This window comes from Notamacropus eugenii, chromosome 3, assembly GCF_028372415.1.
Source record: "Notamacropus eugenii isolate mMacEug1 chromosome 3, mMacEug1.pri_v2, whole genome shotgun sequence".
NCBI lineage: Eukaryota > Metazoa > Chordata > Mammalia > Diprotodontia > Macropodidae > Notamacropus > Notamacropus eugenii.
In genome coordinates this window covers 40266523-40285668 of record NC_092874.1, presented here as the reverse complement: position 1 = coordinate 40285668, position 19146 = coordinate 40266523, and the positions used below count along the sequence as shown (strand labels likewise).

The following is a 19146-nucleotide window of genomic DNA, read 5'->3' as shown; positions in this document are numbered from 1 at the left end:
ATGTTCACACGGACTATCTGTGCCCAGCCTGTGGTAGAGCATTCTGAGCTCGTATTGGTCGATCAGCCACAGTCATACACACTGAAACTTCACTTTATCATGGTGATGTCATTTTGGTCCTCTACGAGAATGAAGGATAACAACCAACCAACCATATTCTACGTTTTAAAAATGCACATAACCCTGGTACATCACATCTGAAGCTACTTTAGGGTTTTACTTGGAACTAGTTTATTCACTGACAATTCTGGGTATTTAACTAGCAGGTATATAGCACCTTAAGATTTGCAGAGTATTGACTTTGCCTTATATAATTTGATCCTCACTATCTCTCTGCAATATAAGTATTGTCGTGATCCCCATTTTACATTTGAGGAAATTGAGGCAGACAACAGTTATGTGATTTGTCTAAGGTAACCCAGCTAGCAAGTGTCTGCAATAGGATTTGAACTTGGATCTTCCCGATTCCAAGCCTGGCATACAATCCCCTCCACCATTTACCGGAGCACTTTCAGGTTTCCAGAGTGCTTTCCTATGGGACACACTGGGCACATAACACTATTCCCATTTGTTTTCTTGGGTAAGGAAGGTGAAATGGCTTTTCCCATGTCTACATGGATAGGAAGGACAAGAGCCAGGGTTTGAACCTGAGTCTCTTGACTCAACAACCTGTGCTTACTTTGATGTCCCATGCTGAATTGTAGGATGGACTCATAGGGTCATAGGAGCATAGACTCAGAGCAGAGAGGGACATTAGAGCTCATTAAGTCTAACCCCCTCATTTAACAAATAAAAATACTGAGGCCCAGAGAGCATTACAGACTTGCTAAACACATCTGGGTGGTGTGGTGGATAGAGCACTGGACCTGGAGTCAGGAAGACCTGAGTCCAAATCTGGACTTAGCACTTACTAGCAGCGTGACTCTGGACAAGTTGCTTAACTTCTGTTTACCTCAGTTTCCTCATGTAAAATGGGGATTATAACAATAACGCCTCATAGAATTGCTGTAGGGATTGGATGAGATATTTGCAAAACTCTTAGTGCAGCACCTGCACATAGTAGGTTCCTAATAAATACTTATTCCCTGCCCAAAGTCACACAGCAAGTGACAGAGTCTGGATTAGACTTCAGGTCTTTGGACTCCTAAGCTAGAACTCTTTAGCTCTGAACTGAAACCATGATCCATGAGAGTCTATGGAGCACTTTCCATCCTGAAAAGTTATGGCTAGGCATTTTACTCAGAGATAAGGGGTTGAACCACATGACTTCTGAAGCCTCTTCTGTCTCTGAGATGGTCTCTGGTCCTCTAACCTTTGAGAACTGGAGCCACCTGGAATAGAGAATACACTGTTGGGTCTAGAGTCAGGCTAATTTGGACCTGAATCCCACCCTCTAAAGTTATGCATGATGTATGATAGGAAGGCCACGTAAATTTTCAGAATCTCAATTGCTTTCTCTGTAAAATGGGGATTATAATGTCTGTACTGATGTTTTCATGGGCTTGTTGTGAAGTGCAAATGAGATTATATAAGTGACTTTACAAAGTTTATAATGTCAATTAATTAAGCTGTTGAGGGAAAAGGAGGAACCTGACCATCTTGGTCTCATGGAGACCATTTGCAGTTTCAGGCTGAGACACCCCCGTGTCCCCTCACACTGTCTGGAGCCTTATCTTTCCCCTTCCAGTCTCTGAGTCATGCATGGTCAGGGAGAAGTGACCCCACAGATCCCGGAGAAGCAAGATAATGAGCTTAGAGGGTTGAGACAGGAAATCTCTTCCTGGACAGCCAGCTCTCTGGTAGTTGCCGTGGTTATGGCTTAATGGGGAGTGTGAATCAGACCAAGTTGGAGCCAGAGGCCCGAGGCAGCACTTCCAGGCAAGACAGACAGACAGGAGGCTCCTGTCTGCTCCTGTTGACTCAGCCTGGGATGGGAGGTAATTGACCGGAAGGAAGAGGATAGTTCTTTCCTAATCAATGAGCTCTCCCTAAGTGCCAGCTGGATGCCCTGGGCTGTACATGCAAATGACAGGAACCCAGCCTCTGATTGCCTTGATAGAGGGGACTCTCAGCTGAGGAAACTCCTTCTGCCAATGCAGGTCAGCACTTTCTTTGCAACATGTGATCTTAGAAAGTTCTCTAGAAAACTGAGAAGTCAAGTCACTTGTCCAGAGTCACCTAGTCCAGTATGGCTAATCAATTTGTTATTTAGAGGGCTTCTTGTAGAAAAGAGAGGACAGCCTGGTGGCACAGTGGGTAGGGTGCCAGGTCTGGATTTAGGAAGCCCTAAGTTCAAATCCGGTCTCAGACACTTACTAGCTGTGTGACCTTGGACAGACAAGTCATTTAACCCTGTTTGCCTTAGTTTCCTCATCTTCAAGCACTTTGGAAACATTAAAGTGCCATTCAGTGTCAGCTAAATGGTGCAGGGGATTATGTGCCAGGCCAGGAATCCAGAAGATCCAAGTTCAAAGGAGAAGGAAATGGCAAACCCCTCCAGGATCTCTCCCAAGAAAACCTCAACAACTGAAGTGACTCAAAAACAACAGGTGATTTTGATCTTAATGCTTATTTGTAGGTTCTGACTAATTTGCTCCCATGTCTCCCAAGACCTTTTGGCTTCAATACCTGCTCTTATACCCCTATGCGTCATTGATATAATGATGAAAACTAAGCAGTTCATTCTCTCAAGGATTTTACAGTCAACTGGAAGAAACAATAGTTACAAAATCAGTGTAAAGAGGGAGGGGATCAGGAAAGGCTTCTGGTGGGAGGTGCCAATTAAACTGATCTTGAAGAGAGCTAATGATTCCAAAAGGCAAAGAAGAAGAGCCAGGCCTGGGGAACATCCCTGTACCAATGGAAAAGCATGCAGACAGGAGATGGAATGGCAGGTATAAGGGATGAAAAGAAAACTGGATGGACTGGAACAATGGGTAGTTTTGGGTTTTTTTTGACGAGGCAATCAGGGCCATAGAGCTAGTCAGTATCAAGTGTCTGAGGCTGGACTTAAACTCAGGACCTCCTGACTTCAAGACTAGTGATCTATCCACTGAGCCACCTAGCTGCTCCTCTCCTGGGTTGAACTGACAACAGTTTGGAAAGGATAGATCAGAGCCAGATTGAGAACGACTTAAAACTTCAAATAAAGGAGTTGGCATCTTAGATTTCAGGCAACTGGGAGCCCCTGAAGCTTCTTGAAGCTTAGAGTGATGTGGTCAGACCTGGGCTTGCAGGAGTATCAGATGAGCAACTGTAAGGAGAGTACATTAGACAGGGGAGAGAACCAATGGAAATAGTCCAAGGGAGAGGCTATGACAACCTGAATCACAGATTGGCCATGCGAGTGGAGGGAAGGAGACAGATGTGAAAGATATTGTGGGACAAGAATAATGGTGGTAATAATGGGGACAATAGCTTCCATTTACACAGTGCTTTGTCTTTAGGTGACTGGGTGGTACAGTGAACAGAGACCTGGACCCCAGAAGCAGGTGGACCTGAATTCAAACTTAGCCTCAGATACCGACTTCCTATGTGCCTAGCTTCAAATCATTTAATCTCTGTCTACCTCAGTTTCCTCATCTATAAAATGGGAATGATAATGGCACTTGCTTTTCCGGGATGTTGTGAGGATAAAATGAGACATTGGCAAAGCACTTTGCAAACTTTTAAGTGCTGTCGTCATGTTAGTCACCATCATCATCATCATCCAGTGCATTTTGTATACATTGCCTCAGTGGGTCCTCCTATCAGTCCTCACAAGGAGGCATTCCAAATATTATCGTAACCATTTTAAAGATAAGGAAAGAGGCCCAGAGGCACTTGATGACATGCCCAAGGTCATAGGGTTAGAAAGTGGAGGAACTTGAAAATTGATAATATTTCTTGTGCATTCCAGCCTTAATATGGAACTAGATTACATTTTGCAGTCTACTGCACTAATTAATTTTATTTAATATGCAAATATATGCAATTCAGATGGAAGTAGTATTCTGAGCCAAAACGCTTGCACTTTTTCTCCCCCTCCTTTTTTTTTTTTTATTGGGATTGCACCATTAGGGTAGAAGTGAGACAACAAATACTGCCAGCATTTCAAACTGCCTGTTGAACAGTCAATTGATTGAAGAGTAACTAAGGGTATTTCTCCCTCCTCTGACCAAGCTTGCTTTGACGCTTTTTTTTTCTCTCTCTCTTTCTTGCATGAAACAGAATGAAGAAGATGAGCAACATTTATGAATCAGCCGCTAATACTCTGGGAATCTTTAGCAGTCCCTGCCTGACCAAAGTCGAACTGCGGGTAGCATGCAAGGGGATTTCCGACAGAGATGCCCTTTCGAAACCAGACCCCTGTGTCATCCTCAAAATGCAGTCCCACGGGCAGTGGTTCGAGGTATGTATTCTAGAAAAGGGAGAGGAGAATGCTTACGTGATTTGGCTTAAATGTCCATCTTGACTTTCTCTAGCTTTAACTTATTAAAGACCAAGGCTGAGTTAGGATCTGCTAGGAATAAATGCATTGGAATACCATGATAACATGGCTTGTTGATATGATCATCTCTTTAGTGCCCGAGGGGCAGAGTGGAGAGTGTGGGCTAAACTGGAAGCCAGGAAGGCCTGAATTCAAGTCCTATCTTTGACTTCTACTGACTAGGTGACCCAGAGGGAGTGTCTTCACCTCCCAGTCCTCTGGGCAATTCTCTGACACTCTAAGATGGAGAAAAGATGGCCACCTCCCTTGGCTAGAAAGATTTCCTTACTCCAATGAAATCATAGGTCTAGTTTCAGTCCACCAAATGCTTATTATGAGCAGGATACTTAATATACATAGGAATATAACTTCTCTGGACATATAAAGAGATAATTGGATATAGTCCTTGCCTTTAGAACCCTTATGTGTCTTGAGGGAAGGAACCATGTCTTATTTATCCTTTAATCTCCTCCCAGCAACTAGCTTAAATTTCCTTCCTCAGATTGTTTTAGAGCACTTTGTCTGTGTCTCTGCTTTGTCCCCGTCACTTCTTACTTTGTGTCACACTAAGCTGTGTGCAGCTTTGTGTGAAGGTAAGCTTTCTAAGGTTAAGGACTCTCTGGTTTTTGTATTCATATAGACAGTGCTTAACTCCATACTAGGTGCTTCTTCCACGTTTGTTGAGTTGAATTTGTTAAATGAATGAATGAAATAATGATTTAGAGCCTGGATCTAATATATTCACAGTAATATATGATAGTACAAGGTAGGATACACAAAAGGCCAAATGAATTAAGCAGACAGTGCATACTGCTGGTGCTATACCAGAAAGGTATTCCACAGGAACCCATTGTAACACGTCCTCTTTATTACATGAATATGAATATGCCAGAGTGAAAAAAAATGCCATGTCTTCAAAACATAGTGATAAACAACTAAAACCAGACAGAACATGATGAATTATCATGCTATCACTTTTAGCGACTCAGTGGGAGTCTGCTATACATGCAGTTAGCATAATGTGTTTTTTACAGATCATTGTCCATATGGGGCTAGGTTAACCTTTGGTCCTCAGCACCAAAGGAGAAGAAAAGCCACAGGAAGAGTTCAAAATAGCATAATCCCAAATGCATTTATATTGGGCTTTGGAATGTGGTCAGCTTGAAGAAGGAGAGGATTTCTCCTTTGCTAAAGGACATTCATTTGTCCTAGCCTGGGATACAAGGAAATAGATTAGCATTCCTGGAATGTATTACCCTTGTCATAATAATATATTGTTATTGGCACCATAATAATGTATAATAATAGTTGTTATCATGTCTACACTAGGACACACACTGAAATTCTCATATACTCAAGCAATTTGATGCAGGACTCATTTTATGGCTAATCTGTGATCATTTCTTCTCCTGCCTCATCTGTTTGGGGGGGAGGTAGAGGAATTAACTAGGTCGTATTTGGTATCTGACAGATAATCCACAAAACAGTGACTTACTCCCAGATAACTGAAGATTCATTATGTATCTTATATCCTTTGTTCTATGAGTTTATTTACTTTGTGCCTGGGAGAGCAACTTGAAAGAAGAGTGAACCATAATTTCCATTGCCCACTTGAATTGATACCAATAGACCTTTGGCCAGGTATCTTTCTGATGAATTGTAATTGTCTTTGCAGATTCTAAGGTCAAGGCTTGGTGATATTTGTAGACTTCGTGACATGTATTTTTGTGCCATTGATTTTGTAGTGGGAACTATACCCCAAAGGTTTGAGTGGTCTGTACATTCCAAGTTGTTTGTTCAGTAGTACTTCAGCTTCATTTCAGCCTATGGATGTTAAAAGTCAAACTTGATAGGTTTGAACCAGAGCTTAGGCAGATAAACACTGGCTAGGGAGACAAAAGCCCTGGGTTCAAATCCAATTAGCTCTGCTATTTACTGACTGTATAACTCTTGGTAAACCTAACTGTAACCCACTTAGAGGGTTAACATCTAACTCTAAACCACTTAAAGGATTTAGAGCTGGTAGGAGTTCCATCTAGTCCCAACCTCTACATTTTACAGCTTATAAAGCAGAGCCCAAATAGGTCACCATGATTTGTTGAAGGTTCTGTAGATCGATAGTAAGACAGAGGTCCTCTGGCTTCGATCCCAGGATTCTTTCCATGACGCCATACCTCGGATGCCAATCAGCTCACTTTCTACTCTTGCTATCACTCCATTTCATTGGGTTGGAAATTCTAAGTGTGGAAACTCTGCTGATAATGGTTGTCAACCCATTTGCAATTTATTGTCTGAGAGGGCTGCCTAGAGTGGCAAGAGTGACTTAGCTGCCCAGGTAGTATGTGTGTGTCACAGACGGAACTGGAATCCAGGTCTTCTTGCTCCAAGTCCCTTGTGTTCATTCAGGTCTCTGTATATACAAGTGTAATAATATAATTTAAAGACATAGAAAACACTAATGATGGAGGGGATGAGTAGGTATGGGGATCTGAAAAGACTTTCTGTTCAATGCCCCCTTCCCTTCTGTGGGAGGCAGCCAGGTGGGGCAGCCCATAAAGTTCTGGATTTAGAATCAGGAAGACCTGAATTCACATCTTGACTCAGATGAAGAGTATAGATGAGATTTTTACTGGACTTGGCAAAATCTTGTATACTCATAAAGAGATTACATAGCATTTGCAGGAAAGTGGGTGTTTAAAGCCCCTCTAAGATGTTGTCCTCTGGCATGGCCTCAGAGGAGGAGGAGAGTATGTCCAGTTGACTTCCTTTCTCTTACTGGAAGTCAAAGTATCTTCCATTGTTTTTGTCTCTGCACTCCCATTGCCTAGCAGAGAGCCTGGCACATAGTAGGTGCTTAGTAAAGGCTTGTAGTATTACAACAATTCTGTCCCAGCTATTCAGAGATTAATATAAATGGGTCAGGGGAGAAGCAGGTCTGAAGAAGGTTCATACCTCCTTCATGCACATAATAGCAAGCAACTGTCACACTCCTGCATAGGAAGGGAAGGACATGGGGTCCAAACATGAAATCATCTCGAAATGTTTCCATTTTTAAAACTATTGTTGATTTTTTGACACTCCACTGTCAAGAAGCATAGAAATGATTTAAGAAAGAACGCACAGGAACTGGAAACATTCAGCTGATGGACATGACATCAGGATATTTGTCAATTGCAGGCATGGGCAGAAGTGGGAAAAAAATGTCAAATTAAAGCCCTATGGTTGGAAATCTCAAGTGAGCTCCTTCCTCATAAAACTTTGCTTTCACACTCTGCTCACTTGCTGTGATTGGGGAGCTCACACCTCGCAAGATAGATGATAAAGAACCACCAACAGTTTTAATGAAGTTTCCAAAGTGACTCCAAAATCCCATTTGGGAAAACTTTAAGGTTGCTTTCTGCCTTCCTCACTGAACATTCTTAATAAGAATAATTTGTTTTCATTTTGTAAAAAGTTGACACCCAGTTGAAAATGAAACATTGTGGCTGGAATAAATTTCTTCCCTGGCTGCCCAGAGTCAGAGAGAACAGTGGATTCAGAAACATAGGACCTTGGGTTCTAATTCCTAGCTCTTCCATGTCTTGATTGTGTGACTTTGGGAAAGTCATCTTGCCTCCCAAGGTATCAGTTTTTACTTGGAAGACCTGAGTTCAAATCCTGCCTCAGATGCTTACTAGCTGTGTGACCCTAGGCAAGTCACTTAACTGTTTTCCTCAGTTTCCTCATCTGTAAAGTGAGAAGGAAAAGGCAAACCACTTCAGTATCTCTACCAAGAAAACTCTAAATGGGGTCACGAAGAGTCAGACATGAGAAGCTAGGGTACATAAGGAAAGCCAAAAGTGATCTGTGAGTTCTAAGGGTGGAGATGGCAGTGATAGAGCAGAGGGATGAGGGAATCTTAGTTCCTGTCATCATCTTTGACCATTTATGTGGGTCCTTCTACTACCTAGAAGGTGGTGAATAGGCTTTGAATAGGCTTGGGATTTGTATATTCCATTTTCTAGTTTTCTCTAATCTGTAGACTGGAAAGCTCAGCAAAAACATGCTGATAATCTTAACTTTCCATCTGTGCCTCCCCTACCAATCAGGGTTCCCATAGTTTGGCAGTATCATGAGAGGCATGACAAGGAAACTCACTCCTTCTGGAAACTCTGGAAGTCCTTTAGGTCACGTTACAGGCTAATTCAATATTTTATCTCCATCTGAGCTAAGAAATGTTTGAGTTCCTATCTCCGGATGGTCTAGTTTTAAACACTTAATATATTTCTGGGGATCTTTCTCAGCTCAGAATTTACTCTACTGTGCTTTTTTCTTTTTTTTCTGAATGCGAACATCAATTCTCAGGGAGAGTTTATAGTGTTGTAAAGTTTTGTATCAAAGAAAGAAACTGGGACATAATTTTCTTTTAAAAAATTTTTAAATGTCTATCCTTTTGGAATAATCTCTTAAGAGTGGTAACAGGTACCAGGGATGAATTTTTTGAAAGTTTGTCTCATTTAAAGGCTCTCTCATTCCATCTGGGAAGGGCTAACTTGAAGCACTTATGGGTTTCTGGAGGTGTTAGTTAGCTCCTAAAAACCCTGTGGACACGGAGGGGTATTGTTCCCAGAGGTAGAAAAAAAGGTGAGGTGTTACGGGTGCTGAATACTGCAAGTGATGTTTGACTTGATCCATTAGTTTTGCTGAATTGTTTTTTCTTGATATTTTCTTCTTTGTCATAATGGATGGCTCCCTAGATGACATAGGGGAAGGGATATGTTGGGAAAATTAGGTGATAGAAAACCCAAATCTACCAATACAAATTTTATTTAAATTGTTTTAATATAATAGAATCATGGTCTTGTGGACAGGGAGATTCACCATGAAATAGAAAAAAGTCAATTTGAATCACTATTTTACATAGTAATCTTTGGAAACTTTTAGAATATCTGTTATCCAGAGAGATGCACAGGCTGAAAGCAGGAAGTGCAGGCTTGGGAATGTTTTCTTTCTGAATTGAAAGCCTGGATACTAGAACTAGTCAGGGTAATATGGGCTGTACCACAGAACCCTGAGTGTAAAGGGGGCTGATGGTCCTTATAGTCCATTGGTAGTGAAGAAAGAGCAGATTATAATTTAGAAAGAATGATTAAGTGAAATATGTAGTTACCAGATGGTAGGTTGGGGTAAGCATCCTCTCTCCCCCACCCACCCTTTCCCTGTTCCTTCAATGTAACATATCCTTCATGTCACTTGTATCAGGTACGGTTTGTGGTACTTGCCTCACAAACAAAAATTCCGCAGTGTGGTTCTGAAATCAGATCTTTGTGAAGCAAGCCTTGGCAAAAAGAATTTTTAAATTGAAGGCACAAATATACACACCATCCAGCTCATGAATGCTTTCTCCTTGAGATAAAGGCCAGTTTTTCTCATGGACAGATTGTTACACTAAAGTTTCTGTTGAAAGAAGAAACTTTGAGGTTTTCTTTTTGAAATGCAAGCATAAATGTGGACAGTCTCATGAACTCTTGACTTGTGAACAGCTTATCCACACTGATGGCCACTGTACCTTTGCTGCTTTCTGCCTGAACTAAGCCTCTTACTTCTGAGCCAGCCCTTAGAGGTGACCCAGTTTTCTTCGTCTTTGCTGTAAGGGCCCACCCTAACCCCCGAACAGCCCCACTCTGTCTTCTCATTGGTAGACCAAATGAAATTGTGTATCTCAACAATCTTATGAAATTTTAATTTTACGTTCCAAGTTATTTCTGTGCTTCCTTAGTATCTGCCCAGCCAGCAGCATTTGTTGGTGTGCTGCGCAAGGCCTGAGAACAATTGAAATGTACTTCGTGTATATTAATCTGCCAATACTATTCCCTTTCCTAATTTTTGATAGCTCTCTTCTGAAATCTTCCTAGGAAATAGATACATTTTTGTATTAAGTCTCCATCCCAGTTCCTGGCTTGCATACATTGCCTTTGAACTTTTTGATTACCATTTAAAAAATAAAGCCACTTTAAGGTCATGTATATTGGTATCCTCATGTCTATTAGGTGTGTGATTTGGTGAAAAGAACACCTTTTTATCAGAGAGCTCTTAATTAGAGAGGGGCAGCTAGGTGGTGCAGTGGATAGAGTACCAGTGCAGGAGTCAGGAGGACCTGAGTTCAAATCTCACCCCAGACACTTGGCACTCACTAGCTGTATGACCTTGGGCAAGTCACTTAACCCCAATTGCCTCATCCTGGGTCATCTCCAGACATCCTGATGAATATCTGGTCACTGATATGGCTCATATGGCATCATATGGCTGTGGAGGAGAAGTGAGTCTGGTGACCTGCACAGCCCTCCTCACTCAAAACAAAGTCAAGTGCAAGTCATGTCATCATTTCTCTGATGGCATGGTCTTCTTCGGCAAGGAAGGATGAACACACAGACTGTTCCACGTGGCTAGTCGGGCACCTAAGACCTTCTGTTCCTAGTCCCCTCTTCAGTACTTGCAGAGGCTTGAAGTTTTATGGTTCCAAAGGGTTAAAGATTCAGATATTATAGTAGAGTTCTGTACTTGGGACTACTATTTTAGAAACTGATTTTTATTGATTTTTTTTGTTTTTATATCTTCTAGATTTCCCCTTATATCTCTCTCCCTCTGCTTCCCCTCCCACTAGAGAGCCATCTCTTATAACAAATGGTTTTTTTTAAAAGAAAAAAATGAAAGGAAGGAGAGAGAAAAGTATTCAGCAAAAAGCCAATACATCAAATTTAAAAAAACCTGACATTATGTATAACATTTCACAGCCATGAATCACCCTCTTTCCTTCCTCCCCTCACTTCTCTGCAACACACCTTTGCAAAGGACTTTTGAGAGGAGTCTTCTTATATCTCTTCTTTGAGACCAAACTCGTTCTTTGTAATTTGACAGTATTCAGTTTCAAGCATTTTACGTTAGTGGTTCTTTCCATTTTCATCACTGTACTCTTTCATATTATTTTCCTGGATTTGCTTACTTCATGTAAGTCGCTTCATGTTTCTCTGCATTTATCATTACATCTACAGTCAATACTGCTTTTAATCATTATGAATTTGAAAAGGCATTTGTGGGATGGCATGGAAAATAACCACCATTTATGATATTAATTCTTAAGGAAAATGCTTTTTAAGTACTAACCAATTCAACATCCAGATTTTGGGAGGATATCCCACTTTTAAGCCAAAAACTGTCTGGAGCTTTAAAAAAAAGTTTTAGACAAATTATTTGATGAAAAGATCTATCATTTGTTGATAATCAGAGACTTGGGGTATAAATATTTTAACAGTAGCCAATATTTATATAATACTTCTAAGTTTGCAAAGCCCTTTAAATGTTGTTTCTAAAACGTATATATCCGCTGAATCTTAGCCCTTACACATCCTTATTGGGAATGACCTTTTATGTGAAACAAAATGGAGTATCATGATTCTGTTTTACCTCACCCAAGGAAATGCCCTCCAAGGCTAAGGGCAAGACACAACTACTCTGTATTCCTTAGATTTAGAAGTGATGATCAGAAGTAACCTTAGGGCTAATATTGATCATTTTGGAAGTTGGAACCTGGCCTGAGTGCTATTAGAAAAGACAAGTAGCATACTGGGTAGACCATGGGTCTAACAATGCTCTATTTTACATATACAACCCATGGCCTAGGACCCAAGCCCAAGTGAATTGGGTTAAATAATGGATTACCTACAAAATCATGTATCAGAATCATTTTGCTCCTCACCCAGAGTTGCCCCTTGGAAATTTGTCCATAAAACCTTTATGTAGTTTGTATGTAGTGTCTAGGCTCCCATAGACGGAGGTAAAAATATATAAGAACTCAAGGAAACATCTAATATATAAGGTAGAGAATAGACATTATTTCATCCTTACAAAAATTACAGAAAATTTTTAAAGGATATATAGCAGCCCCTAAATAATTAATTCCATTTCCATCCTTCTCCAAAATGTCTTACCTGTCTTTGGGCCCTGTGTGGTCCCTTGGACTTACAGCATTGCCCTGTGAATGGGACTTCCTCAGAGGGAACACACTTGGGATTAGTAAAGAGGTTGTCTCATTCCCTTTATATCTATACTGTTTAAATTCACAATAATAGGGGAAGAGAACAAGGTATGTATTAGATGCCTGCTATGTGCCATGTAGTGTGCTAAGCACTTTACAAATATTAACTCATTTTATCCTGGGATGGTTCCTGGTGTCATGGACTTAGTCCCTGACTGTTCGTCCAGCTGCAGGGGCTAAGGGTACATGCGTGATCCTCTTCTTGCAAAGTGCCTAGCAATTTCCAGAAAATCCCTCTCCAAGAGGCAGAATCTTAGTATTCTTGAACTTGGATTTGCCAAAGAGGTGAGCCTGAGGCTGCTTCTGCCTAGAAATTGCCTTTTATTGCTCTGGTGGGCAGGATCATGGAATTCTTCTCTCTTCAGAAGGTTAGAAGGACCTCAATGTTGTCAAGGAAATCTCTTCCTTCATCTAGGAAGCTTGGGTTCAGGTCCTAGGGTTCTAGGAATACTATTTTTGATGTCACAGTGGTGAAAGCATAGGCAACTATGGTATGCCTCTACCCTGAGACAACCATTAGTGGCTCTTGAGGTGGGTACAGAATTCTGCATTATGTATAGGTTTTCCTCTAACTCCACCAAGTCTTTTCGTAGCTCTGCTGCTCTCTGATCTGGTCTTGCTAATCAGGAATGACTATGCAACTGATTTTTTTTTTAAGGCAGAGCACAAATTAATAACGTTCCACAATAGTGCTCAGGGCTAACCAATTCAGCTTCATCTATAATATCCTCAGCTGCATAATTCATCCCTGATCAGTGTTTGTCATTCTTTCTCAATGATGCATGAATGGATTTACCAATGGGCATGTAAACACCGTTTATCAGAAGGTATAAAGTCACCCAAGAGGTAAACCCCTCTGTAAACTCATCAAGTGGATTAGCACTCTCTATATTAACATATTTTTGCCTGCCTAATCACACTATAAATATTCTTGATGTTGAAATTCTTGATTCAGGTTGGATTTCTTGACTGATTCTATAGCTACTCTCCATATCCTCTATCTCTAAAATATGTCCTTTTCATAAAAACCTTGTAGGTGTCACTGAAATTGAAGAGTGAATACAAATATCTCTAAGCTGTCATCTTTAATTCTGAGTGATTGCTACACTTGACGCCTCTCCTCATTTAAACAGGAAAGTCAAATTGGCTTAAAAGCCTGTCATATTACACAATGCAAGAGGAACCTGTGAAGAAAATGTGCTCTGATATTCTTGGAGGGAAGAAAAATATTGTGACAACCCCCTACAGATTATTTCCTATATAACCTGGTAATCATGGAGAAAAGATTAGAAGAAATTATGAGAATTATGAAGGATTTTAGGGAATACTAAGGGATTTTAGAGTTAAAAGAGGTCACAGAAGCCATTTGTTTCAATTATCACCAAACTCCCTCCACTACTAGCTGTTTTCAGAGTTTCAGAAGACATGCCCTCCTCTGTTTCCAAGAAGGGAATAATTACTTCTAATTTGGCTCCATGGAAGAGGGGAACTGAACTTTGAAGGATATGTAAAATTTAATTATGTAAACAAGGGGAAGAGATGGAATTTCAGATGGAGAGGATAGCATCCGTAAAGGAAAAAGAATGGGGAACATGATAAACATATTTTGGGAGATGACAAGTAGACCAACTTGACTTGAGCAGAGCATTCATGTAGAGGAACAATAGGAGATAAGCCTAGAAGTGCTGGTGGATGTGGATTGTAGAAATTTCAAAGGCCAGCCTAATAAGTTGAGACTTCAAGTTGAAGGCAAAGAAAATGTGAAGTTAAATCCAATTGGGAGAGAAATTAAATATGTGAGAAGGACATGAATATCTGCTTACCCCTCTTCCATGATTATCAGCATCATTTTCCTTTGTTATTATCTCACACTGACAAATTTTACTTGTCATAGAATCTCACTAACTTGGAGATCTTTTCATTCTTATGGAGTTGACTTTTCCCACAAGAAGCCCCTGGGATGTTTAACCCAGAGGGGCATCACAGGGGAAACATGATAGATATATTTGAATATTTGAAAGGGGGTCACAAAGAAGGGAGTTAGCCTTGTTCTGCTTTATCCCAGAGGGCTAAACTGGGGTGGGAGATGAAAATTGCAGAGAGGTAGATTTTGACCTGATTAAAGAAAAAAAAATCTGAACCACTAGAACTGTCCAAAATTAGAATGGTTCAACTCAAGAGTTTTCTCTCACTAGCCATCTTCAAGCAAGGGCTGGATAAAAACAACTTGATGATATAGAAAATTTTCTTTAGCAGGTATAGACTAGATGGCTTCTGAGAATCCTTCAATCCAGTGATTCCAAGGATTCTTGATCTACTTGACAAATGTATTGTCAATAAAAAAAAATGAATTAACATCAGGAGTGGAAAGAATACAGAAAATAATTTGGTTGCAAGAAAAGAAAAAGGAAAATGATGAAGACTTTTAAAATCTAAATTTCCTGATTGGCTGGTTGTCTTAAAACTGAAAGACCTCTTCTTGAAATTGGGTAGAGATGATAGTGTATTTCCACATCCCTTGTTCAAAACCTTTGTATCTTAAAAGTGATCTATTTCATGCAAAATGGATAACTTTGAGTACATTAAACTGAGAAGTTTTTGCACAACCAAACCCAATGCAACCAAAATCCGGAGGGATGTAGTAAATTGGGAAAAAATTTTTACAGCTAAGCTCGGGGATAAAGGCCTCATTTCTAGAATATATAGAGAACTGACCCAAATGTATAATCATACAAGTCATTCCCCAATTGATAAATGGTCAAAGGATATGAACAGGCAATTTTCAGAGGAAGAAATTAAAGCTATCTATAATCATATGAAAAAATGCTCTAAATCACTATTGGTTAGAGAGATGCAAATCAAAACAACTCTGAGGTACCACATCACACCTATAAGATTGGCAAACATGACAGAACAAGAAAATGATAAATGCTGGAGAGGATGTGGGAGAGTTGGAACACTAATTCATTGTTGGTGGAGCTGTGAGCGCATCCAACCATTCTGGAGAGCAATTTGGAACTATGCCCAAAGGGCTACAAAAATGTGCATACCCTTTGACCCAGCAATATCGCTACTAGGACTATATCCCCAAGAGATCATAAAAATGGGAAAGGGTCCCACATGTACAAAAATATTTATAGCAGCACTCTATGTAGTTGCCAAAAACTGGAAGTCAAGGGGATGTCCATCAATTGGGGAATGGCTGAATAAATTATGGTATATGAATGTAATGGAGTACTATTGTGCCATAAGAAATGATGAACAAGAAGACTTCAGAGAGGCCTGGAAGGACTTATATGACCTGATGCTGAGTGAAAGGAGCAGAACCAGGAGAACTTTATGCACAGCAACAACCACAGTGTGTGAGAGCTTTTTCTGGTAGACTTAGATTTTTGTAATAACACAAGAACTTCTGAAAAAAAAAAAATCCCAATGGTGGACCTCAAGGCAAAATGCCTTCCACACTCAGAGAGAGAAATATGGAAGTCACTCACATAATGTAGCAGATCATGTTTGTGTATGTGTATCTGTTTGTGTATCATGTTCTGATTTGTTATACGGATTCTTTCATCTATCTTAGTCTGACTACATAGCATGACTATAGTGAAAATATACTCAATAGGAAAGTATATGTAGAATCTATACAGAATTGTATGCAGTCGTGGGGAGGGAGGGAGGTAGTGGGGGGTGGGTGGGGAGGGATAAAATGGCAATTGTATGGCAGTGATTGTTAAACATTAAAAAATAAAAAAAATTAAAAAAAAAAAAGTGATCTATTTCAGATATCCACAGTCCATCCTATACACTATTTTGCCAGTCATCTTCCCAAGCACTTGCTTTCATCATATTATCTGCCCTCTCCAAAACCTTCAGAGGGTCCCCATTGTCTACAAAAGAAAATCCAAATTTCTCAACCTACCATTCTAAGCTAGGCCCTCCCAACCATTGTTCCCCCCCAAACTTCCACCTTGCATCCCAAATCTAAACCTCATCCAGTTCCCTCAACACTTGTAAATATCATGAATCTCAATCATCATGGATATTCAGTAAAAACCCTGTGTACAATGGGTTATTGAAAAATTCTGCCATATCATTTATTTATGGGTCTTTCTCAAAATACTTCCTTTTAAAAAATATGTAAGAGTAGATGGTACATATTAGGATAATTTTCCTTATATTATGAGAGGCAGTAATAACAAATGGGTCTTACGGTTCATATCATTTGCCAGCATCACATGATTCAACTCTGATTGGGATATTGTATGGACAGGTTACTCAGAGGGAAAAAATGATTAGTTCAAGAAATACGGAAGTCTTCTTTTTTAATCTCCAAAATGTCTGAAGAAACGAATAGGCCTAATATAGCATCTTCAGAATATATTTCATGCTATTTAAATCTTAGCTGTCCTGGACTGTCAAAAACATGACTCTATTAGGATGTCAAACAGACACGATACAGGGTACAGGTACAGGGTGTATCTCATCTAACTCTTGGCCAGGGACAGCAGAATTTGTCTCCAATCATGTTACTCATTTACTTTCCCTCCCATAAAAAGCATGGCCCCAGTGGGCAGATAACCAAATAACTGTATATCGCCTCTGATGCACCAATACCACTGCTAGGCTGTATCACAAAAATATCCAAAAAAGATGAAAAGGACTTATTTGTACAAAAATACATATAGCAGCCCTTTTTGTGGTGGCTAAGGATTGGAAATTAAATGGATGCCCCTCAGTAGGGGAATGACTAAACAAGCTGTGGTATGTGATTGTAATGGATCATTATTATTCTATAAGAAATGACAAGAAGGATGATTTTAAAAAAACCTGGAATGACTTCCATGAACTGATGCAAAGTGAAGTAACCAGGAGAATGGTGTACAGAGTAGTAGCATTCATTCTATGATGACAAAGTTTGATAGATTTAGCTATTTTCAGCAGTGCAGTGATCCAAGACAATCCCAAAGGACTAATGGTGAAATGTATTATCCAGAGAAAGAACTGATATTGTTTGAATATAGACTGAAGCATGCTATTTTTCGTTTCCTTTTTTTTTTATTTTGTTCAAGTCTTCTTGTACAGAATGGCTAATATGGAAACATTTTACATAATGTACATGTATAACCTGTAACTGATTGCTTACCATCTCAGGGAAGGGGGAGAAGAGGGAGAAAGAGAGGGAAAGAATTTGGAGCCCAAAACTTGAAAGAAAAATGTTAAAAATTGAAAAAATAGATTTTATTGATTTTGTTTTTTAGATTTCCTTCTATATTCCTTTTCCTCTTCCTCCCAAAGAGCTATCCTTTAAAACAAAGAATTTAAAAAAAAAAAAGATAAAAGGTGGAAAAATCATTAAAATCAATCAGTACATAAAAGAAATCTTATGTTACATGAATGTTTGTTTCCTGTGGACTTCTCTCCCACCCCCACCTCCACCTCTCACACATGACTCTGCAAAGAATCAGGGAGAAATGTTCTCATATATCTTCTTTGAGGTCAAGCTTATTTCTTAAATTCCACAAAACTACTTTTTTTTTTATTATTTTGTGCGCTATCCTTTCTATTTACAATGCTGCCGTTGTTGTATAGATTGTTTTCCTGGCCTTGCTTATTTCACCTTGCATCAGTTCAAATAAATCTTCCCATACTTCTCAGTATTTATTGTGCTCATCATTCCTTATGGTCCAGTAACATTCCATTCCATTTTGGCATCAGAACTTGGTTGTCCATTCGCCACTTTCTGGGAATCTTGCTTTGTCCCCAGTTCTTTGCTACAAGAAGGATGTCACACTCTTTGTAAGACTTGTCTAAGATTTGTCTTCTTTTGCTGCTGTTTGCAGAATTCTCTGAGATTTTTAGTTTATCAGCCGCTGGTGCTTTGGTTATTGGAGATTTTGTTACCCAGTTTCTGTGGCAGCTGTGGCCTTAGAGAAGGATGGTTTCACCCTGGTGTCAAAGCCCTCCCAGATCTTCCCCCACATGAGGAAAGCATCTTCATCTTCAAGATGTGACCTTTTGCTTCCTTTGATAAGGTAGCAACAAACTCTTACATGCTGCCAGCAACACGGCTGCATTTTTCCATACTCACTGAGTTTCCAAAGACTGATGCTAACTCCTGGAAGAATTATTCCTGGTAGAGATTCCAGTTGTCGTTCAGGACTCCCTGGAATCTTAGTCTTTGATGCTTTACTTAGTTTTTTCCTCTTTGCCTTATTTAATTTAGATCAGCTTTGACTTCTTTTGGAGGCAAGCTGTCTCTCATGTGTCAGCCCATGCATATTCTGCTCCCTTTTACTTAATCACTAGTAAAGGACTTTATTAATTTGTGTAATTTTGTTCACATAACAATAATTACTCAGTACGTTCTCTGTCTTTCTGCCATCTGATCTTATTTAATTTCATTTGTGTGCATGTGGGGGTTTGCTCTGAGGCCCTGTGTGCCTGTCTTTCCCTTTCATTTTAACCCTTTCTATTACTTTTAAAATGTTATTTAAAATCATTAATTAATGCCTTTTTGAAAAATGCCACAGTACTTTTCTGGATGTGATACCTCCTACCCCAGTCCCTGAGGATTTTCCTTTGTAATATGGAAAATGCTTAACCA

At 39.8% G+C, this 19146-nt stretch overlaps 1 protein-coding gene across 2 annotated transcripts in view; it reads left to right on the top strand.

Moving 5' to 3' along the window:
• The window catches only part of CPNE4 (copine 4), a 433799-nt gene that overhangs the window by 120501 nt on the left and 294152 nt on the right, over positions 1 to 19146 (top strand). For both annotated transcript variants that reach the window (XM_072651321.1, XM_072651322.1), the window contains exon 2: positions 4210 to 4390. In XM_072651321.1, the coding sequence (XP_072507422.1) occupies positions 4211 to 4390 (180 nt within the window). In that variant the 5' untranslated portion in view covers position 4210. The remainder of the gene's footprint in view (positions 1 to 4209; positions 4391 to 19146) is intronic.